The sequence below is a fragment of the Tauraco erythrolophus genome, chromosome 24 (assembly GCF_009769465.1).
Source record: "Tauraco erythrolophus isolate bTauEry1 chromosome 24, bTauEry1.pri, whole genome shotgun sequence".
NCBI lineage: Eukaryota > Metazoa > Chordata > Aves > Musophagiformes > Musophagidae > Tauraco > Tauraco erythrolophus.
In genome coordinates, this window is record NC_141488.1 from 3,759,714 (window position 1) to 3,777,560 (window position 17,847).

Genomic DNA, 17,847 nt, shown 5'->3' on the forward strand with positions numbered 1-17,847 from the left:
AGTTGTGCCAGCTACTGGCCCTCTGCCCTTGGCTCCTCTTCCCAGATTTACCGTCACCATCAGTAGCGCAGGTTTGGCTGAGAACAGAAAGCCAGGACGAGGTGTAAAGCAAATCTCCCTTCGACTTCACGAGCTTCGTTTCACTGTAAAACGTTGATCCAGAACAAAGATATTCCAGGTAAATGATTTACCTAGAAGGAAGGGGTGCTTCAGCTAACGCTGCATTTCTCCAGTGCTCACCCCTCGATCTAGCACACAAAGTGGCGGGCACAGCAGAATCCACTGCCAAAAAAAGAGCCTGTGCCAGGCTGAATTGCAAACTCCAGAAATTTTCACAAAGAACTAGAAGGCGCTGCACCGCTTTGCTACAACGCGCAACCTGCAACGTCTACGCTCACCTGGCTCTGTATCAAGTATTTAAACCAAAGATTAAATCTGGCCCAGCCCATCGTGGCACTCTCCAAAACCAACAACCGATTCATTGTTGAACGAGTAATTAAAGGGCCAAGCAGCATCCTCCATAGTTACAGAGAGTAAGTGATTTTGCTATTGTAATCCCACTTGGCATCGTGGCAGTTGGCCCCAAGTTTTGCTAAATCCAACCTGCTTCTCCTATCATTTTCTGCATGGTTTCCTACCGGAGAGTTTTCCTTTGTTGGTTGTTTTAACAGCAGGAGTTGTGCCCTTTAAGGGCCGTGGTTGCCAAACTAAAACCGCATGTTCTTTCCTGCGGGCAGAACAATCCCATTTTTGAGCCGCTACATCTTTTTGGTACGAGACTGGCTTACGTGGATGCCTTTTGGGGAGATGGGGAAAGCAGAAGGGATGGCTGGAATTCCCATCCCACTGAGAATCTGGTTAATTTAAGCAAAAAGCTCCCACCGTGGGTTTCATCGGTTTGCGTGAAGTTGATGTTCACTTGAGTCAGTGTCTTCCAGCACAGCAGACTAGTGCCAAGAAGAAAGAGGAATAAAATAGATGAAGAGGAGCATCAGCTCTCTCCAGGCTGTGTGCCAGTGCAGGGAAGAACAGCTCCCTGGAAAGTCAGCTTTGTTCCAGGGCTTAGGGATGGTGCGTACAGCGCATCTCTGCCAAGATGCACCATTTAAAGATTAGAGGAGGTGAGCTTCAGGCTGCAGGATCGGGTTTTCATATGGTGAATGTTTCTACATTGAGAGAGAAATACTTTTCCCCTTAAGCATGGAAGTATTTGGAAGTATTAAACATACGAGTGGCTGCACTTAAAGGATCTAGAAAGTGCTTAAAATCCCTGGAGAATAGATTACAGGTGATGCTGTGAATACAGCTAGTGCAGGCTCAGGAAAAGAACCAGTGTGGCACGAGCCTGAGCTCCAGAAACAGCCCGAGAAATGGACTGAACCATGGAAAGAGCTGTTGCAAGAGAGACAGCCGGCCCACCGGCACGCTGACCTCCATCCACTCCCTCGTTTCAGGCACTTACCCGTTTTTCACTCCCTAGCAGTCCCACTGACAAGAAGACACAACTAAAAATAGAGGAGTGTGCTCGACTCCCTGCCCCTCATTAATAAATTCCAGGAGACACTGCTGGAAACCTCTCTGTTTGCGCAGGAGGAGGAAGTTCAAGCCCTTGTGCCAGCCTCCTAAACCCAAACACCAACAACCAGCCTGGCCAGAGACACAGCTGTCACTTCAGCGGGGGACGAGCTCGGCTACGCAGCCTTTGTTGAAATAAACCCAAAAATAACAGTGAGTGCCACCCAGGGACCAGTGCGAAGGCAGGGAGGCAGAAGAGCTGTACCACAAACAAAGGACATCGGTGGCTGATTTACTCCTTGCACGGATGAGAAGTCAAACTGCAGCGAGGAGAGGCTCTGGCCTGTTTAAATAACACCAGGTAGGTGTTTTTTTTTGAACTGCAGCTTCTCTCCAGAAAGGCACCAGTTAAGTGACGCGCTCACGAGGGGCTGCGCGAGCGCGGATTTGACTCCATACCGCTGCGCTCCCAATTTGGGCACAGAGCATCCCTTGGCTTCAACATACTGAGAGCTCTTTGGTTCACGGAAAGGACCGATGTGTACCTAGCAGGAAGTCAGAGCCAGGTACTTGGTGGAGAGCCCTCTGGTCTGTCCTAACACATCCCTTGTAATCCAAAGGCCGGGCAGCAAATTCATCCAAGCCACGAAGCCAGCACTAGACAACTGTCAGCCCTTCGTTACTGCAGGCTGCACCTGCACATCACCCAGGGACACCTGGCAAGACCTAACAATTATTTAATTAAGACTTTAGCTACGGAGAGTAAATAACAACTTCTAAACAGACCACAGGCTACCTTAGTTGTCCCAGAAATAAGAGCTGAAGCTCTGCACCACAGCGCTGTTTGCCCTACCTGCTGTCTCCTTGGACCTCACAGGCTTTAGCCTCAAGCTACTAACTGGATCACCCAGTCACCCCAAGTCCGTTCCCCAGATGATCCCACAACCTAACACGGCACAGCCGGAGTCTGCTGAGAGAGGCATTTCTGCAGGTGCACGATGATTAATTGGTGCACATTTCCATATCACAAATAAAAAAAAAAAGACTTCTCAGCTTGGTTGAAATGCAGTATATTAACCTTCGAAACTGGCAGTCATGGATACCAGCTTCAAAAAGATTAATATCAATAGGACAAAATCCCAGAGGATAGCGTCGCGTTACTGCCAGTTTTTCTGGATCTTTACAAAATAAGGCATTTTGAGGCTTTATTTAAGGTCGTATCTTTCCGTGCTCATTTTACAAAGAAAACCCAAAGTGGTTCAGATTTATAGGCAGAATTCAAGTACTGGAGGAGGGGAAAGGAGGGTGGAAATCACAAGTTGTAGAGGAAAGCTGTGGGTATGGATGGAAAGACAGAGGGAAGAGGGCAGGGAGCATGCTTCATCTGAACTGTTGCCATTGCCACAGTTAATTGCTAAGAATCACCCTCCCTGAGAAAGGCTCGTTACTGAAATAAATAATCTAATTTGGTTCGTTCAGCGCATTCTGCAGGTCCTCAGAGGCTGCAAGTTTCCATGATAAATGCGGTCAATCTTTTGAGCAAGAGATGCAGCACCAGCTTTGAGCTGCACACCAGCCTGCCTTACCCCCGCGCGCACCGCGGACTGCATCAGAAAGAAGCCAATAATCATTAAGCTGCCATCTTTTATTTCTAATTATTTGTCTCCCCAGCAGGGTTCCTCCAACCACCGAGCAAAAGGGAAGCAAGTCTCAAAGGAGTAACTGTTTTGAAGAGGGCTTGCAGCTGCCACTGCGTGAATGGCTCTCCAAGAACAGTGGCGACTGCTGCAAACTGCCCACAGAGCCAGGAGGAAAGCATCCCTGTTCAGGCTGGTTTTCAATGTTGGGTTTTAGGTCAACTAAAACAGCTTTTCTTACGCAACAAGAGAGGCAGAAAGCTCACTTGCTTGCGAGTTTTTGCTTTCACTTAATGAGATGGTAATTCCGAAGGCAGCGCTGCTACTTCAAACATCACCATGAGAACTACGTCGCTGCCTCGCAAAGCGCTGGAGTGAAACCACTGAGCTAAGCCAGCCCTAGAACTACACACCGGACCGGATTCCGGTGGTGTCTTCTGAAGGGGTGGGACAGGCGAAAGAGAGACCTTGCTACGACGTTTCCAGGAGAGGTTCAAAGCAGAAAATGTCACTGAAAGGTGGAAAAGCCGAAGACCTTATTTGTTCTTCCTCTTTGAGCTATATGTGAATAAAAATTAAGGAGAGAGCCAAGTTCACAACACAACTGCCGTTCAACAGCTCCACAAAGCAATGCTCTTCTCTACGTGACCCATGAATTAAAGGAGAGGGAAAAACAATTCCATGTACAGGTGAACTTAGAGATCGTGACAAGGAGCTGCCAGCATCACTGAGTCCATCACTGGTGATGGACAGACAGACAGACGCACAGACAGACACAGCTCAGCAGCAGCCCGTTAACAGACACATGGCGTACCACCTCCTGTGCCACCAACACAGCTCTGAATGGTTTTCCAGCCAGGATCTCAGTCCTTTTTCCAGGACTCACTTTGGAGTCAAAACACAGGACCTCACTTTGGATTTCTTGACAGGCTTCAAATAATGGCAACACATGTGAATCTTAGCTTGAAGGTCAAGAGCACAACCTCAAATGTCACAGGCTCCTCTTGCATCTTCAGCGTTTTTCTTCACCGTTTCTGCCCTCCAGCTTTCCCCAGCACATCCGTCCACGGAAGCTGCTGGTGAATTACTTTTAGGACCGATGCCCAACACTCTTTGACGAGGCCTGGAGAGGAGGAGGTTCACTTACTACAGCTCCTGTGCATTTTATGTTGACCTAAGACATAAGCCAGGCTTAAAGATGGAAAGGCAACCTGACCCTGTCGATTTCCCTGTGAAGGATCCCTGATCCAGTGAAACTGTACCACACCACCTTTATCTGTGCCATCACTAACAAGGTACTACCACTCAGCTTTCTTGTTTGCTGACCAAGATTAATACCAAATATTCATCAAGCAGCAAATTTCCTCTTGTCTCAGGGTGAAAACCCCAAAAGCCGGCGTTTCTTGCAGCTACACCTTCTGTGCTGAGGAGTTTTATTCTGCATTCAAATGACTGCTGGGTATCCGGCGGGGACGGGCTCAGCACTTCTGATCAAGGCAGGTTCTCTAGTTAATTAATGATCCTTCTTTTAGAAACTTGGTAGCAGAGAACAGCTCATTCAGAACAGCAGGCAGGTGCTCAGCTTCCAAACATAGTGCTGCACTGACTTCTGTGTAAGAACAACAGGTTTGTGCTTGGATTTGATTCACCTCTCCTGCCCTCCCTGTGAAGCATCATATAATAATGCTGAGTTTAAAAATAAAGGAATCTGCTCCCAGCACCTTCCTCTGCTTTCCCTTCAAATCTTTCATCAGTGGCTGGCGGTACATGGAATGCCTGGGCATGGAGCAGAGCTGCTCTAAGTATGCTCAGTCCTTTCCATTACTGGGAGAGGAGAGGTTATTACTGGGCAGGGGGCAGAGATGGACAGGAAAGGGGAAAGCTTAGCAGGAGGATACTTTAAATTAAAAAAAAAATTTAAAAGTCAATTAAAAGCTTTTGAAGTTTCCAGAGATAGGAACCTCTATGCAAAGGCCCTGCTGCATCCAGAGAACCAGCTTTACCAGGCACAGACCCTTTTGTTTCCCCCACCCTGAGCACACACCCCTTATTTTGAGAAGCTTTAATAAGTAAACAGCACCTCACCGCCAGGCTCAGGGGCTGGCACCAACCCTCCGCTGGGAAACCACGAGAATCCACCCCACCAGGATGACTTCTACCCCCGTGCAAAGCAGGACCTCTGGGAACGCAAGCTGGAAAAGCCAACGCCTGCCGCACTTCTCCAAGCTCGACACGCGTTTCCCCTCCTCTCCTGCCAGAAGGGCCTCAGGCTCCTGGTGCCCTGCAAAGCCCCACACATCTGCAGGGTTGCAAAGGGGAAGCCCAGCGCTGTGCTCCGGCCTTCAGAGCGTCCCTTACACAACCACAGCACTGATTTACCACCAACAGCTGTCAGGAGGAACAGAGACTATTGCTTTTCACTACCAAAACCATTTTCTCTTCCACTTGCTGGCACTTAGTTGTGCTTTTATCACTGGGTCAGTGCTCCGCAGTCCAGGCTGGCAAGAAAAACTACTGCTGGGGGCTTCTCCATGGTACAAACTTGGGCTGCATATTGCTATATTAAGTGCTTTTCAATATCCAAAATCTTCACACGTGCACAAGACAAATCCCACTGTTTGATAACAATCAATGCCCCAAAGTTTAAGAAAAAATACACGAGTCAGGTCGTTATTGAAGTCCCAGTGATTCTTTCCAGCTGCCTCCCCTCACCGGTATAATGAAGCAGGTACTCACCCAGAGATGAGACAGCCAGGCAGACCAGCAGGTGAGGCATCGAAATCCACCGTGGGGCAGTGTGTAGAAGAGAAAAGAGAAAAGACACTGGTTAATAAGCAGTTCCAGCTAAACATGAAAAACCCCACACACCCACCAGAAAAACCCCTCGAGCCACAAAGCCAAGTGCTCACACTTGTATTTCACACGAGCGCTGCAGCAGAGCCCACGAAAGCTCTAACTTCGGTGTCTGACTCTTCCCAGAACTGAAGGTGGAACCGGACGTTCACGTTGAGCCACTTCTTAGAAACGTAAACACCAAGTGGGGAAGTCAAAACCCAAAAAAACATGAGCCCGACGTTACTTAACGCTGATAACACAGCGAGCGGTGACGCAGGCGTCCCGTGCCTGCCAGCCTCCGGCGAGTACGGCCTCTGGAGCACCGGCTGATGCCCGGGGTGGCACGGCACGGGGCAGAGCCAGGCTGGAGAAGCTGTAAGCACTGGTGCAGAGGCTGCAGACTGGTCTCATCCACTTCTGTGTCCGTCCAGCTCTACATAACTTCTTGTGCAAACTTCTGGAGGGGATGGACACAGCCCAGCACCTCGTCCCCGGCTCCACAGGGCTCCGACCGAGCCCTCTAGTGGGCTTTAAAAACTGAACAAAACACCCACAGACTTAATTGAATTAACGCTCTGCCAGCGGCCTCTAAACCCTAATCCTCTCAACAAAAGGATCATTAACTAAATGAAGAGATTCAAGAGAGCAACGGTGCTCTCAGCCGCAGCAAGGCTGGCTGCGTGCTCCCGGGGGCACACGCCGGGGCCCGAGGAGGGTCCCGAAATCCAGCCACATCCTTGGCACATGCCACAGCCCCGCTGAGGGTCCGGGGAGCAGCTCAACACAGGCACATGGCACACAAGGGAAGTCTTGCACAGTGCCATGGTGCACCGGGCACTGGACTGTGCTCCTCCTCTACAGCCAACTGGAGAGATGGGCATGAGCCCGCACCCATCCTTTGGGATGCTCCCGTGAGACTGAAACCCTAAACTGCTGAACCAGGAGAGGATTTAGCCGGAGAGCTGGTTGGTTTTAAATGTTATTATCGATGTCGAGAGCCTAGCAAGGAGGTGAAAGAGAGCTCTCCTTTCAAGAGGCAGCCTTGGTCCTTCCATCGGAGGCTGGGAAAACATCTCCATCTCACCTGGACTTGGCAGCATGAACAGCAGGAAGGGTTTTCCTCGCTTGAGAGAGTGAGGTGTGCGTTGGCAGATGAATTTACAGCAGGCAGAGTGCAGCCCAGTGTGGTGCAGTCAGGGAAAAGCCTTTACAGTCAGAGGTTTGCAGCACAGGAGCTTCACCCCCATGAGGCAGGGATGGAGATTTGGGGTTGCGCTTTGCAGGTGGCTCTCTTGGAAAGCCACCTCCAGCTTCTGAGCCACACAGTGGATCCAGAGCAGCTGCAAGGAGCTCATCCACGAGACTACTCATCAGTATGGTGAACAGGAGGAGAAAAGAGCTTAATTACAGGGCAGGGATCATTCCCTCTGGGTTCGGATGTCAGCAGCAGCCTCAGCAAGGCGATGCTGCCCCACAGGCCAGGCGTTCCTCGACAGAGCCCACAGCAAGTGTGGCCTCTCTGCCTGTGCCACGTGCAGAGCCTGTGGCCAACGGGATCGTGGTTGAGGATCTGCAACGAGGTGCTAAGCCTCAGCTCACCAACACGAGAACCCAAAACCAGGAAGACTTCAGGTGCTGCTTGCAAATAAGCTGCTCTTGGTCAGCAGTAGCCTGCACAGGCCTCTGCAGATGTTGCTGCAGCCCACCTACAGGTCCTGGTCCCCTGACTTTGGTGCTGTATGTCAGCACCCCGGTCTCATCAGCAGCTTCTGAAGCTCAAATCTCAGCTCCAGCCGTGGTGTTCACCAGGGCAGAGACTGCAATAGCTGCTGGTGGGGCAGGCTCACACCCCACAGGCTGCCACAACGTGGGACAGGGCTTTCAGGGTGGCCAGGAGATGCTTTAGCACACCACCTCACCCCAAATCAATGCAGCCTTCCCTGGAGGGGCCTCAGCCCTCCAAAGTGCCAGCCAAGCCCACCACGGACCCTCTATGTTTGTGTTTGGGCTTCTATGCTGAAACGTTCACAGAGGTTCCCATTTTCAGTAAGTGCTTTTGCCCCTGCTCTCTCCCTGCAGCTTTTTGGGATGTGCCTCTGGGATAGAGCTAAGTCATCAAGGCCTCCTTGCCTGAAGATGCAGGAACAACTGTTCCCAGAGCTAATGAGGCTGTCCTGCTTTGACCCAGGGCAGTTTTCGGCAGACACAGAATAAGCAGTTCTCTCCACGTTCACCTCCTGGAATAAATCCCAAGAGCTCCCGTCTCCCCAGCCCGGGCAAGAACACAGATGGTCGTGGAGATTAAAACATACAGAGAATTAACTGCCTCGTGCAAACGAGCTTCTCCATCCAGCCCAGCGCTACCGGGGGGTTTGAGGTGCAGTGCTTGGATGTGATCATCACGGTTTGCTGAGCTCCCAGAACAGCCTCCTATCGACCAGAACAGGGGGCCAGACAGCCGAGGAGTGTGAAGGCAGTTTGTAGGGAAGAAGGTGAGATGCAAACTGCCAGAGGTGGGCAGCTGCAGTAACCACATCTGCCTCCAGCTACAGCAGAGGAGGGAAGAACCAGTGACACCAGGAAAAACCCCAGCCAGCAGCACAGATCAATTCTGCACTCTGATATCTTGAGTTTTCCCACCAAAGGGCAGCTCAGATGGATCAAAGAGCGCTGCAATCCCAACACGAGTCATCTGCAACTTCGGACGATGCCTCCGACGGCCATTCCCGAGGCACCAGGCACCCACAGGCGGGCAGCAAGGGAAACCCACACCGGCCCCCGCTGCCTTTCCTAGAAGGCTGAAGTCTTGGCACCCAGCTGAGGCACGGGATCTGACACAGCACACCAGGAAGGATCCGATTGTCACACAGGCCCAAGTGACCTTCCTGAGAAAGGCAGAGCTTTCTCCAGGCTGCCTCCCGGGGAGGAACTGCACCCCAAACCCACAAGCACGTTAGCATCACGAGCGATAGCTTTAAACCTTATTTTGTTTTCACTCAAACCAGGGAAAAAATTCTGCAAGGAGTGGACTTCTTGCTCAGCCACATCCCAGCTGCCAGCTGGTATTTCAAGGGACAGGTTTCAAGCTACACAATGATCCTGACGACCATGTTTGCTATTAAAAGCCTCCACTTCGCATCCGAGGAAATCCCCGAGCAGCGCTGACCCCATCTGCCAGCCTGCCGCGAGGCTGATCCCGACCATCCGGGAGAGGTTCACCTCCACGTCGGACACAGGCACCTCCAGCACAGCATCAAGACAGAAGGAGAACGTCACGTTACAGCCCAGCGTGGCTCAGGGCCGGGCCAGCGCCTGCCCTCCATCGCTCCCGCGCTCAGCCTTCGACTCCGATCCAGGGAGGCGGCTCCGTGTTGTCCTGTTTGATACAGGCCCTCAATGCAGAGAAAGAGCTCCCCTCAAGTTTCGAGGTGCCCACAAGCAGCTTACCCCAAGGGTTTTTGGAGAGCAGACAAAGAAACACAAGCCCTTAAAGGCTGGTGCTGCCTGGAGAGCAGTTAAGCTATCCCTGAAATCAGGGGACAGCATCCGAGCACGGCATGATAAACGCTGGAATGCACCAGCTGCCTCAACGCCCTGGCTGCGATGATGCCCCAAGGTCCACCCCGGGCACAGCCCAGCACCGACACCGGGTTTGCCAGGCTGCGAGCGAGCTCAGAGCTTCCCCGCACCTCCCACCCCATCGCTGCGGTGCGTTGGCAACACCTGCAAGATGGCTTGAACGCCGCTGTGGTCGGAGCACGGTCACTCCGGAGGCTCCCAGCACACGTCAAGCCTCACACCCCTGTGCTCAAATCCAGCTCGGCTCAGCCATGGCCAGATGTAGTTCCTACGTGGAAGGAGCTCAAAGCCGCCTCTAACAAGAGGATATTTGTGCCACCGGGCCAGAGTTTCTCCTCTTTTGCTCCTTACCAAGGTGCCCAAACTTGCCTCACATAAGCGGACCAGCAAGAACCAGAATCCCAGAATGTCAGGGATTGGAAGGGACCTCAAAGGATCATCTCGTCCAATCCCCCTGCCGGGGCAGGACCACCTAGATCAGATCACACAGGAACGCGACCAGGTGGGTTTGGAACATCTCCAGAGAAGGAGACTCCACAACCTCTCTGGGCAGCCTGTTCCAGTGTTCTGTTACCCTTACTGGGAAGAAGTTCCTCCTCATGCTTAAGCGGAACCTCCTATGTTCCAGCTTATATCCATTTCCCCTTGTCCTATCATGGGATGCCACTGAGAAGAGCCTGGCTCCATCCTCATGACAGTCACCCTTTACATATTTATGAACATCAATGAGGTCCCCCCTCAGTCTCCTCTTCTCCAAGCTAAAGGGACCCAGCTCCTGCAGCCTTTCCCCATAAGGGAGATGCTCCACTCCATCATCGCTGTGGCCCTGAAGAACTTAAGAACTTAACCTCATTCCTTCCTACCAAACTCAGCTTTCCCAGGAGCGGCAGGGAAAGGCAGGTTTCTTCCTCACCTATTTATGAACAGGAGCACATTTTAACAGGATTCATTCGTGTAACGGAACGGCCCACGCGAGGCTGCTGGGAACCCCCCAGCCCCACGCCAGGCTCAACGGCGGCGTGGCACCTGGCCTCTGGGAGGAGCTTTGGGGTGCAGGGCCTGTCCTTGCTCTTCCATTTGCTCATCCCAAAGCGTTTTGCCAACACCAACAAAGCCTCAGCATCCTCCCGGGTGCGTTTTCCCAGCTGCCTTCAAATCACCAAGCCGCAGGAAGCGGCAGCAGACAACTCTAGCCAAGAGGCACGGCGAAACAAGACAACCAAGCTCCCTTCCAGTCTCTCCTCCCAAAATCTGCAAGCGAGAGGCGGTTTTAGAGCATTCCCAGAGCAGCAGGATCCGACTCACGTGAGGCTCAGACAACACAAAGCCATTTTGACCCGGTGTTTTCTGTCCCTGGGCAGACACTCGGGCCGGGAGCCCAGATGGCGCCTGTGTGTGCACTGCCCACGGCGCCCCGTGCCCGCACCTCTGATATTTCAGGATTTTCTCGGGGGGCATCAGGAGGGGACTGGAGACAAACCATGCTAATTGGATAGACGACGAGCCCCCCGTGGCCCTACAAAGCTGCGAGCAGCTGCTCAAAACCTCTTGTGAACCACAAAAATAGTTTCGTCTCAGGAGCAGGCGTGGATTAAACGCCACAAACGCCCTTTTTCTCTCTGCAAAGTGCATTTTTCCCCCCATTGCGGACCCGAAACAAAAACCAGACCCGCAGCCCAAACCAGGAAATTCAGCAAACTTTGAGCACCAACAATAGTGGGAGGATTTTCCAGACCTTCGAGCTTGTTTTGCAAGTCCCAGATTATGTAAAGCGTCGCTCTGCCATTGTCGGGGAAGCCACGCTGCCTGCCCGGTGCCGAAGCCAGCTGGCACCACGCTGCCCGCCCGGCAGTGCCCGTACCAAGCAAAGGCAGCAGGGTCTTGTGCAACACCAATTCCTTCCCAGGCACCTTCCAGCACAGCTATTGCCAGGCGGCACCAACCGCCTTTCATTTTATACCTAATTGTTACGTGTTTAATCATCTTCCCAGGGTCTGGGGTTGTTTTCCAGACTACCATCCCACTGAGGCTTTAGGCACTAAACCTGCTGCCCTGGAAGAAGAGTCTCCTTTGTGTCTACTGGGCAGCTTTACTGTGCCATCGCGGCTGTGCCCAGCGGTCGAGTACCCCTTCCATCGTTTAACTAATCCTTGGCTTTTCTGACAGTTGGGATATGCCGGAGGGGTGAAGCGGTTTATCGCAGTGCACACATCCTCCGGGAAACAATATGAGAGGCTGAACTCATTCCGCATTCAGCACCCAGCTGGAAAAACCCCATCGGCACCCCCGAGGCAGGCGGGGTGGGAGCCGGCATCCCCGGTACCCCGCTCCACACACGATCCGTGTCCCCTGGCAATGGCTTCGCACACGGTCCCGGTGCATTTGTCTAATTAAGACCTAATGAAGTGGGGAGATCTATTGTGGGCCTGGCAGAGGAGCAGATGTGCCCCCTGAACCTGGATGCTGCCAGGGGAAGCCCGCTGCTGTCTCCAGGGTGAATCAGCAGGAAAAGCCCAGGCCGGGATGCTCAGCCCTGCAAATTCAAGACCCTGCTGCTCCATCAGAGCCAGGGACAGAGAAATGCTCTGTTCATCAGCAGCCTCTAGTGGGGAGAAACACGTAGACGGTCCAGCCGCTCCAGATGGACCCCACCAGCCGCGGGACACGCACCCCCGCAGAGCCCCCCCTCACTGGCCCCACCAGCCCAGCCAGGCACGGCATGGCACAGCCCACAGCGTAAGGGATCCCAAGAGCCAGGGACCAAACCCCCACAGCCTCGGCGGAGCATCAGCACACAAGTCTGCTCCGAGGGGTCATCCCCACGCGTCGGCCACAGTCCTGCATGCGGCACCGGTCCCGGGCTAAGCACGGAGAGGCGGCTGCAGCATCTCTCCGCGCCGCCTGCTCTCCTCCCGGGAACGGCTGCGGATGGAGCTCAGAAGAAGCTCCCTTATATATATTAAATTAACGACATCTCTTCAGAGGCCCCTGCTCGGAGAACAGCTGACGTTTCGCTTACCCTCCGAGCGATCTGCACCCACCGGTGGCTCCAGAAGGACCGTGCCAGCCCGGGGGGGAGACAAGCAGTGCGGAGAGATGCGGCTGCAGGCAATTCCAGCAGCTGCCAGGCTGTGCGCCGGGAGGAGGGAGCCTGGCAGAGCAGCACCACCACGGATGAGAAGGCACTTTCTCTCCTCGGCAGCGTTTCAAACCCTCTCGAGAAGGCCTGAAGTTTCTCTCCAGCGTGAGGTGAAGCCAAGCGAGGGGACGGCGGAGGCCCCCGCCACCCGTGAAACAGCCTGAGCACAACCATGGGGACGCAGCTGGATGCACGGAGGGACTCGCCATGACCACCACGACACGCAGAAGCGGCATGTGCCCCGTTCTGGGTGAGAAACTCGAGGGGCTGCCAGTGCCACGATGAGCTCGGGGACACCCACGTCTACGCAGGGCCCAGTGCTCTGCGAGGAACTGTGGCATGGCTGCCCACTCGGGGGGACACCAACTGCTCCACAAGTTTTGGCTGCCTCATTTCGGAGACGGGCACAACGTAGCTGCATCACCCACGGGCACGTTCAGCACAAGCAGGTAACAGCTGTGGAGGAAGGACTAAGCTGAACGAGGAACCTCAGTCCTGCATCACCCAAACCCCTGGCACGGGCACAATTTACTCCCACAGACCAACCGGGTTACTCTGGCAGACAGAGGACGCAGAGGGGAGCGTGCGCTGCCGCCGGCAGCCCTGACCCTGGCTCTCCCGGACCCACATCCATGCCCTCGTTATATCCCTAGGAAGGGAGCAGCACAGGGATGGAGAGGGTTTTGGGGTGCACCTTCAACAATCAAACGTGCTCCCGTGCCCCAGGGCGGCTCCTCTCCCGCAGGACAGCAGAGATTTCCTTACACCATCAGCCTTCCCCAGCCCGGGCCGTTTGCCCCAGCTCACCGGGTCCCGTTGCTGAGTGCGGCAGAGCACTGGTGAGGGTGCCAGGGGGGCTGTCGGTGCACCCCATGCCGAACCACGGCCCCCCGGCCCCGCACACCTTGGCGCAGCCTGACCTCACGCCCAGCGTGCGTCGCCTGGTGCCAGCCTCTGCCCACCACCCGCCCGAGCTGGCAACAGCCCCGCCACAGGCAGCTGCCAACACTGCCCGACCGCGGACGTCAGCCCCGCTACGGGCCCCCGAGAGGACAGGGCACCCCAACACCTGCTCCCGCAAACCGCCGAGCGAACGGAGTGGATTTTTCCCAAGCAGGAGCCACGGCGTAAGTCAATCCTCGGGCGAGGAGGCGGCTGCCCGGCGCCCCGAGCCAAGGCACACCCCTCCATTGCAACACGGCCCTTAAATTAGCCGCTGGCCCCTGCCACTCCGGCCACCGGCTCGGACCCTGCGGCCCCCCCGAGCCCATCGGGAAGCGGGGAAGGCAGAAGCCCCCAGCGCAGCCCATGGCACGGACCAGTGCGCAGCTTCACCGACCCCTGCCACAGCTGCAGGAGGGCAAAATTTCAGGAAAGGAAAAGATTGCAGGAACCGCCGGGAACGCCGAGTCCTGCCGCACGCTCCTCTGGTTGCAACATCGGCGCAGAACAACCCCGTCTAAAAGGGGATGTGGCGAGATAAATCCCCGGCTCCCGCAGCTGCGCGCGGGGAACGGCGCGGGAAGTTGACCGGGAGGTTTTGGCGTTGCCCGGTTGAGCGCGGCATCGATCCGCGCCGGGACAGGTATCGACTGTCCCGAGGCTGGTATCGACTGGGACGAGGCTCCCAGTGTTCCGTGGCTCGGCCACCGCCACCAGCTTCGGGAAGCGTCTCGGCGGGCGCAGATAACATCTCGGAGAGAGGGGAAAGAGCCCCAGAGCCCCGAGCTGTGCCAGCTGCAGCTCAGGGGCAACCCCAGAGAGCACCAAGCGCTGCCGGGAAACCAGAGCCGGACCCAGATGCCAACGCGGGAGCTGCTGCCTCCCAGGGAGGGACGACTGATGCTGCCACTGGGACCGTGGGGTGCGGGGGGCACCCAGCTCCCCAAGGCTGCACCCGCGGGAACACTATGGGATGGGAGAAGACCCCCGTGCAGGGGTTGGCACCCCGCCGTGGGGCAGGGCCTCCGTGCCCTCTGCACCCCATCCACCTCCGGAGCCTGAGCCCGCTCTGGGCCCCCCCCGCTGCCCCCCAGAGCACCCCCCCTCCCCACCCCATGTGCTCCTCCCAGCCCCACTCAGGGTCTCCGCTACAGCCCCAGTGCACCCCGTTCCCCCGACACTGAGGGACATCCCCCCCGCTAGAGCACCCCACATCCCCCCGCTTCTACCCCACCTGCTGCCTGCCCCCCTGTGGGTGCCCCCCTGGTCGCCCCCAGCCCCAGGACACCCCACATTTCCCCATGACCCCCCTGCCCCCACCACACTCACTCTGGGTCCCCCACACCCCGCCTGACCCCCCCAACCCCAGCGCACCCTAAAGCACCTCACACCTCCCGTGACCCCTCGGGGTCACCCCACACTCCCCTCCCCCCACACCTAGCCTGACCCCCCTGCGGACCCCCCCACTCCGTGCCCCCTCGGAACCCCCCACCCCATAACCAGCCTGGCCCCCCCGTGCCCCCAGAGCACCCCAAATCCTCCAATAACCCCCACTCCATAACCAGCCCGACCCCACTACGGGCCCCCCAGACCCCCCTGGGACCCCCCAACCAGCCTGACACCCCCCCGCCCCGCACGCCCCGGGCCCCCCCCCCCGCGCTTACCCGGCCCGGGGCCGCCGCTCCGCTCCGCTCCGCACCGCGCTGCCTCCACCTGCACCGCAGGCCCCGCCCCCGCGACGTCAGCGCACGCCCCGCCCACCCCCGCCGCCGGCCGCGCCCACTGGCTGCCGCCGCCGCCCGTCAGCGCCGCGGAGGGGGCGGGGCCGGCGGCGGCGCGGCGCTGCAGTGGGCGGGGCGAGCAGGTGACGGGGCGGCGTCACGGTGGGCGAAGGGGCGGGGCGAGGAGAGGCCTCGCCCCCTCGCGGGGGGGCGCGTGAGCTCAGCGCTGCTGTGACGTCACCGCCCCATATAAGGAGAAAGCGCCACCGCGTGTTTCCCACGCAGCCCCCGGGCCCTGGGCACCCCCGGGCGGGTCTGGAGCCCCAAATCCCCCCCAAAAAGCAGCAGAATTGGGTCCTTTGTAGATTTTTTTATGCTGTTTTCACCCATTCTCCCTTTTTCACCTTTTTTTAGGGAAAAAACCCTCCTACCCTGGGGGTGCCAGGCGACTCCATACTGTGCTCACCCCAGGAAAGACCGGCGGTGCCCAGGGGGTGACGCCATCCCGTCAGCATGGCCGGGGCCGATAAGGGCAGCGTGGGGCCGGAGCTGCCCCCACTCCTCCTGGGGTGCCCGCACGGCTCCGGCTGCCCCAAAACCCGCCTTATCCGCCGCGGCCACAGGGACACACCCGGGCTATCAGTGCCACGCAGGCAGCAGCTGCTGGCGATAAGGGAGTGCCGGGGCTCCCCGGGGACCGGGATGGCCATGGATGTCGGGGGGGGGGGGCTGGAGTGCTGGGATTCCTCCTTCAGCACTAAGGGCCTCGCTGCCCTCCATGCCAGCCAGGCCCCGGCGGTGGCCCTGTGGTGGCAATGGGTGCCCGGGGCTGGGCTGGAGGAGCCAGTTGCCCCCCGGCACCCGCTGGGCTCCCCATGGGCAGACACAGACCCTGCAGCTCGCAGCACCCTGCCCTGGGGACAAGGTGTCCCCGTGGGGAGGTGCCCAGTGCCTACTAACAGCCACCACCCTGGGACACTGGCAAGGACCGTCACCATGTCCCCTCCCCGCTGCCTCCCCCAGGGCTCCCCGGACCCCCTGTGCCGCTGCCCCACTCCCCTTGGCACGGGGCAGAGCCCCCTCCACCTTCCAGAGAGCGACGGGACCGATCCTGCTCCAGGCTTAGAGCCTCGACCCCCCCGCAGCTCCCACCCAAACTTGTCCCCTTCATCACCTGCCTCTGCCCAGGGAGCCCTAAGCCCTCCCCAGGGGAGGAAGAGAGTTTGCAGGGGGAGGAAGATGGTTTGGGGGGGGATGAAGAGGGTTTGGGGGGGGAGGAAGAGCCTCTCACCCACCAGTGCGGTGCCGGGGGTGGGAGAGGGGGGAGCCCCGGGCTAATGTGATGAGAGGGGGATGAATCCGTAAGCTGTTAAGCCACCGACTTCTGCTCCCATCTGCTCCCAGCACTATTTTTAACTGGGTATTAGGGACTTCTGGGTCCTTAGGCAGGCGGAGGGGGGTCCACTTGTCTCCCCCCCAAAGCAGGAGCTGCGTTTTGTGGGCTGCAGAGGTGCCCATGAGATGCCAACACCAGCCCCGCTGCTATTTGGGAAGGGGAACAGGACCCCCTGCCCCCAGGACCCCCTTCCCCTCCACACACAGCCATCAGCTTTGCAAAGGGTCCCAGCACTGGTCCCAGCAAACTGGTGGCACTGGGGAAAGGCCGGAGGGGAGAGGAGGCAGGAGCCTCGCACAGAGGGATGCTGCCAGGGATATAAAAAATAACGAGATATTTATTAGCGTGGAGTAAAGTGCAACCTCAGCGTCGTTCTACACTCAGAAGCCGCGTTAACGGCAGGAGAAAAGTTGGGAACAGACCTGGAGGGCAAAGGGGAGAAGAAGCCCCAGGAAAGGTTGTGCTAAAAGGATACAAAATCTGTACAAATGCCTTAAAAAAAAGAAAAAAAAAAAAAGAAACAACATCAGATAAATTATTTACAGTTCCAACTGAGTACAGGTAACAGCTGAAGGCTCACGAGCTTCCGCAGGCTGAGCGAGCGCGGAAAGAGGGGCCGAGATGAGCCGCCGGCCCCGGGCTGGTGTTCGGCGGAGTCCCGGGCTGCGGCAGCGTTTATTGACGGCTGGGATTCTCCTCCAGCATCAAGTTCTGGTTCGGGGTGGGAGCTGTGGTGGGGTAAAGCCTCGGTGCGGCAGCATGGCACCTGCTCCGGCCCGGCTGGGACACGAATTCATCATGATTTCCAGTGGTGAAAGGCCGGGAAGATTTAAGGAATGAGATCAGGCCCTTCACCTCTGCTATGGAGCCAGGCTGAGAGCTGGGGTTGTTCAGCCTGGAGAAGAGAAGGCTCCAGGGAGACCTTCCAGCACCTTCCAGTACCTAAAGGGGCTACAAGAAAGCTGGAGAGGGGCTTTGGACAAGGGTGTGGAGTGACAGGACACCGGGCAATGGCTTTAAACTGAAAGAGGGGAGATTTCAATGGGATCTAAGGAAGAAATTCTTCCCTCTGAGGGTGCTGAG

The 17,847-nt window shown here is 56.6% G+C and overlaps 1 protein-coding gene across 9 annotated transcripts in view; it reads right to left on the reverse strand.

The window, feature by feature from the left end:
- EPB41 (erythrocyte membrane protein band 4.1) overlaps positions 1-15,337 on the reverse strand; it is a 96,731-nt gene extending 81,394 nt beyond the window's left edge. For 8 of the 9 annotated variants that reach the window (XM_086626201.1, XM_086626199.1, XM_086626200.1 and 5 more), the window contains exon 1: positions 5,889-6,055. In XM_086626201.1, the coding sequence (XP_086482327.1) occupies positions 5,889-6,004 (116 nt within the window). In that variant the 5' untranslated portion in view covers positions 6,005-6,055. Of the gene's footprint in view, positions 1-5,888; positions 6,056-15,311 lie in introns of those variants that run through there. The other variant, XM_086626193.1, reaches the window with a different exon arrangement.
- Positions 15,338-17,847: the final 2,510 nt, after the last annotated feature.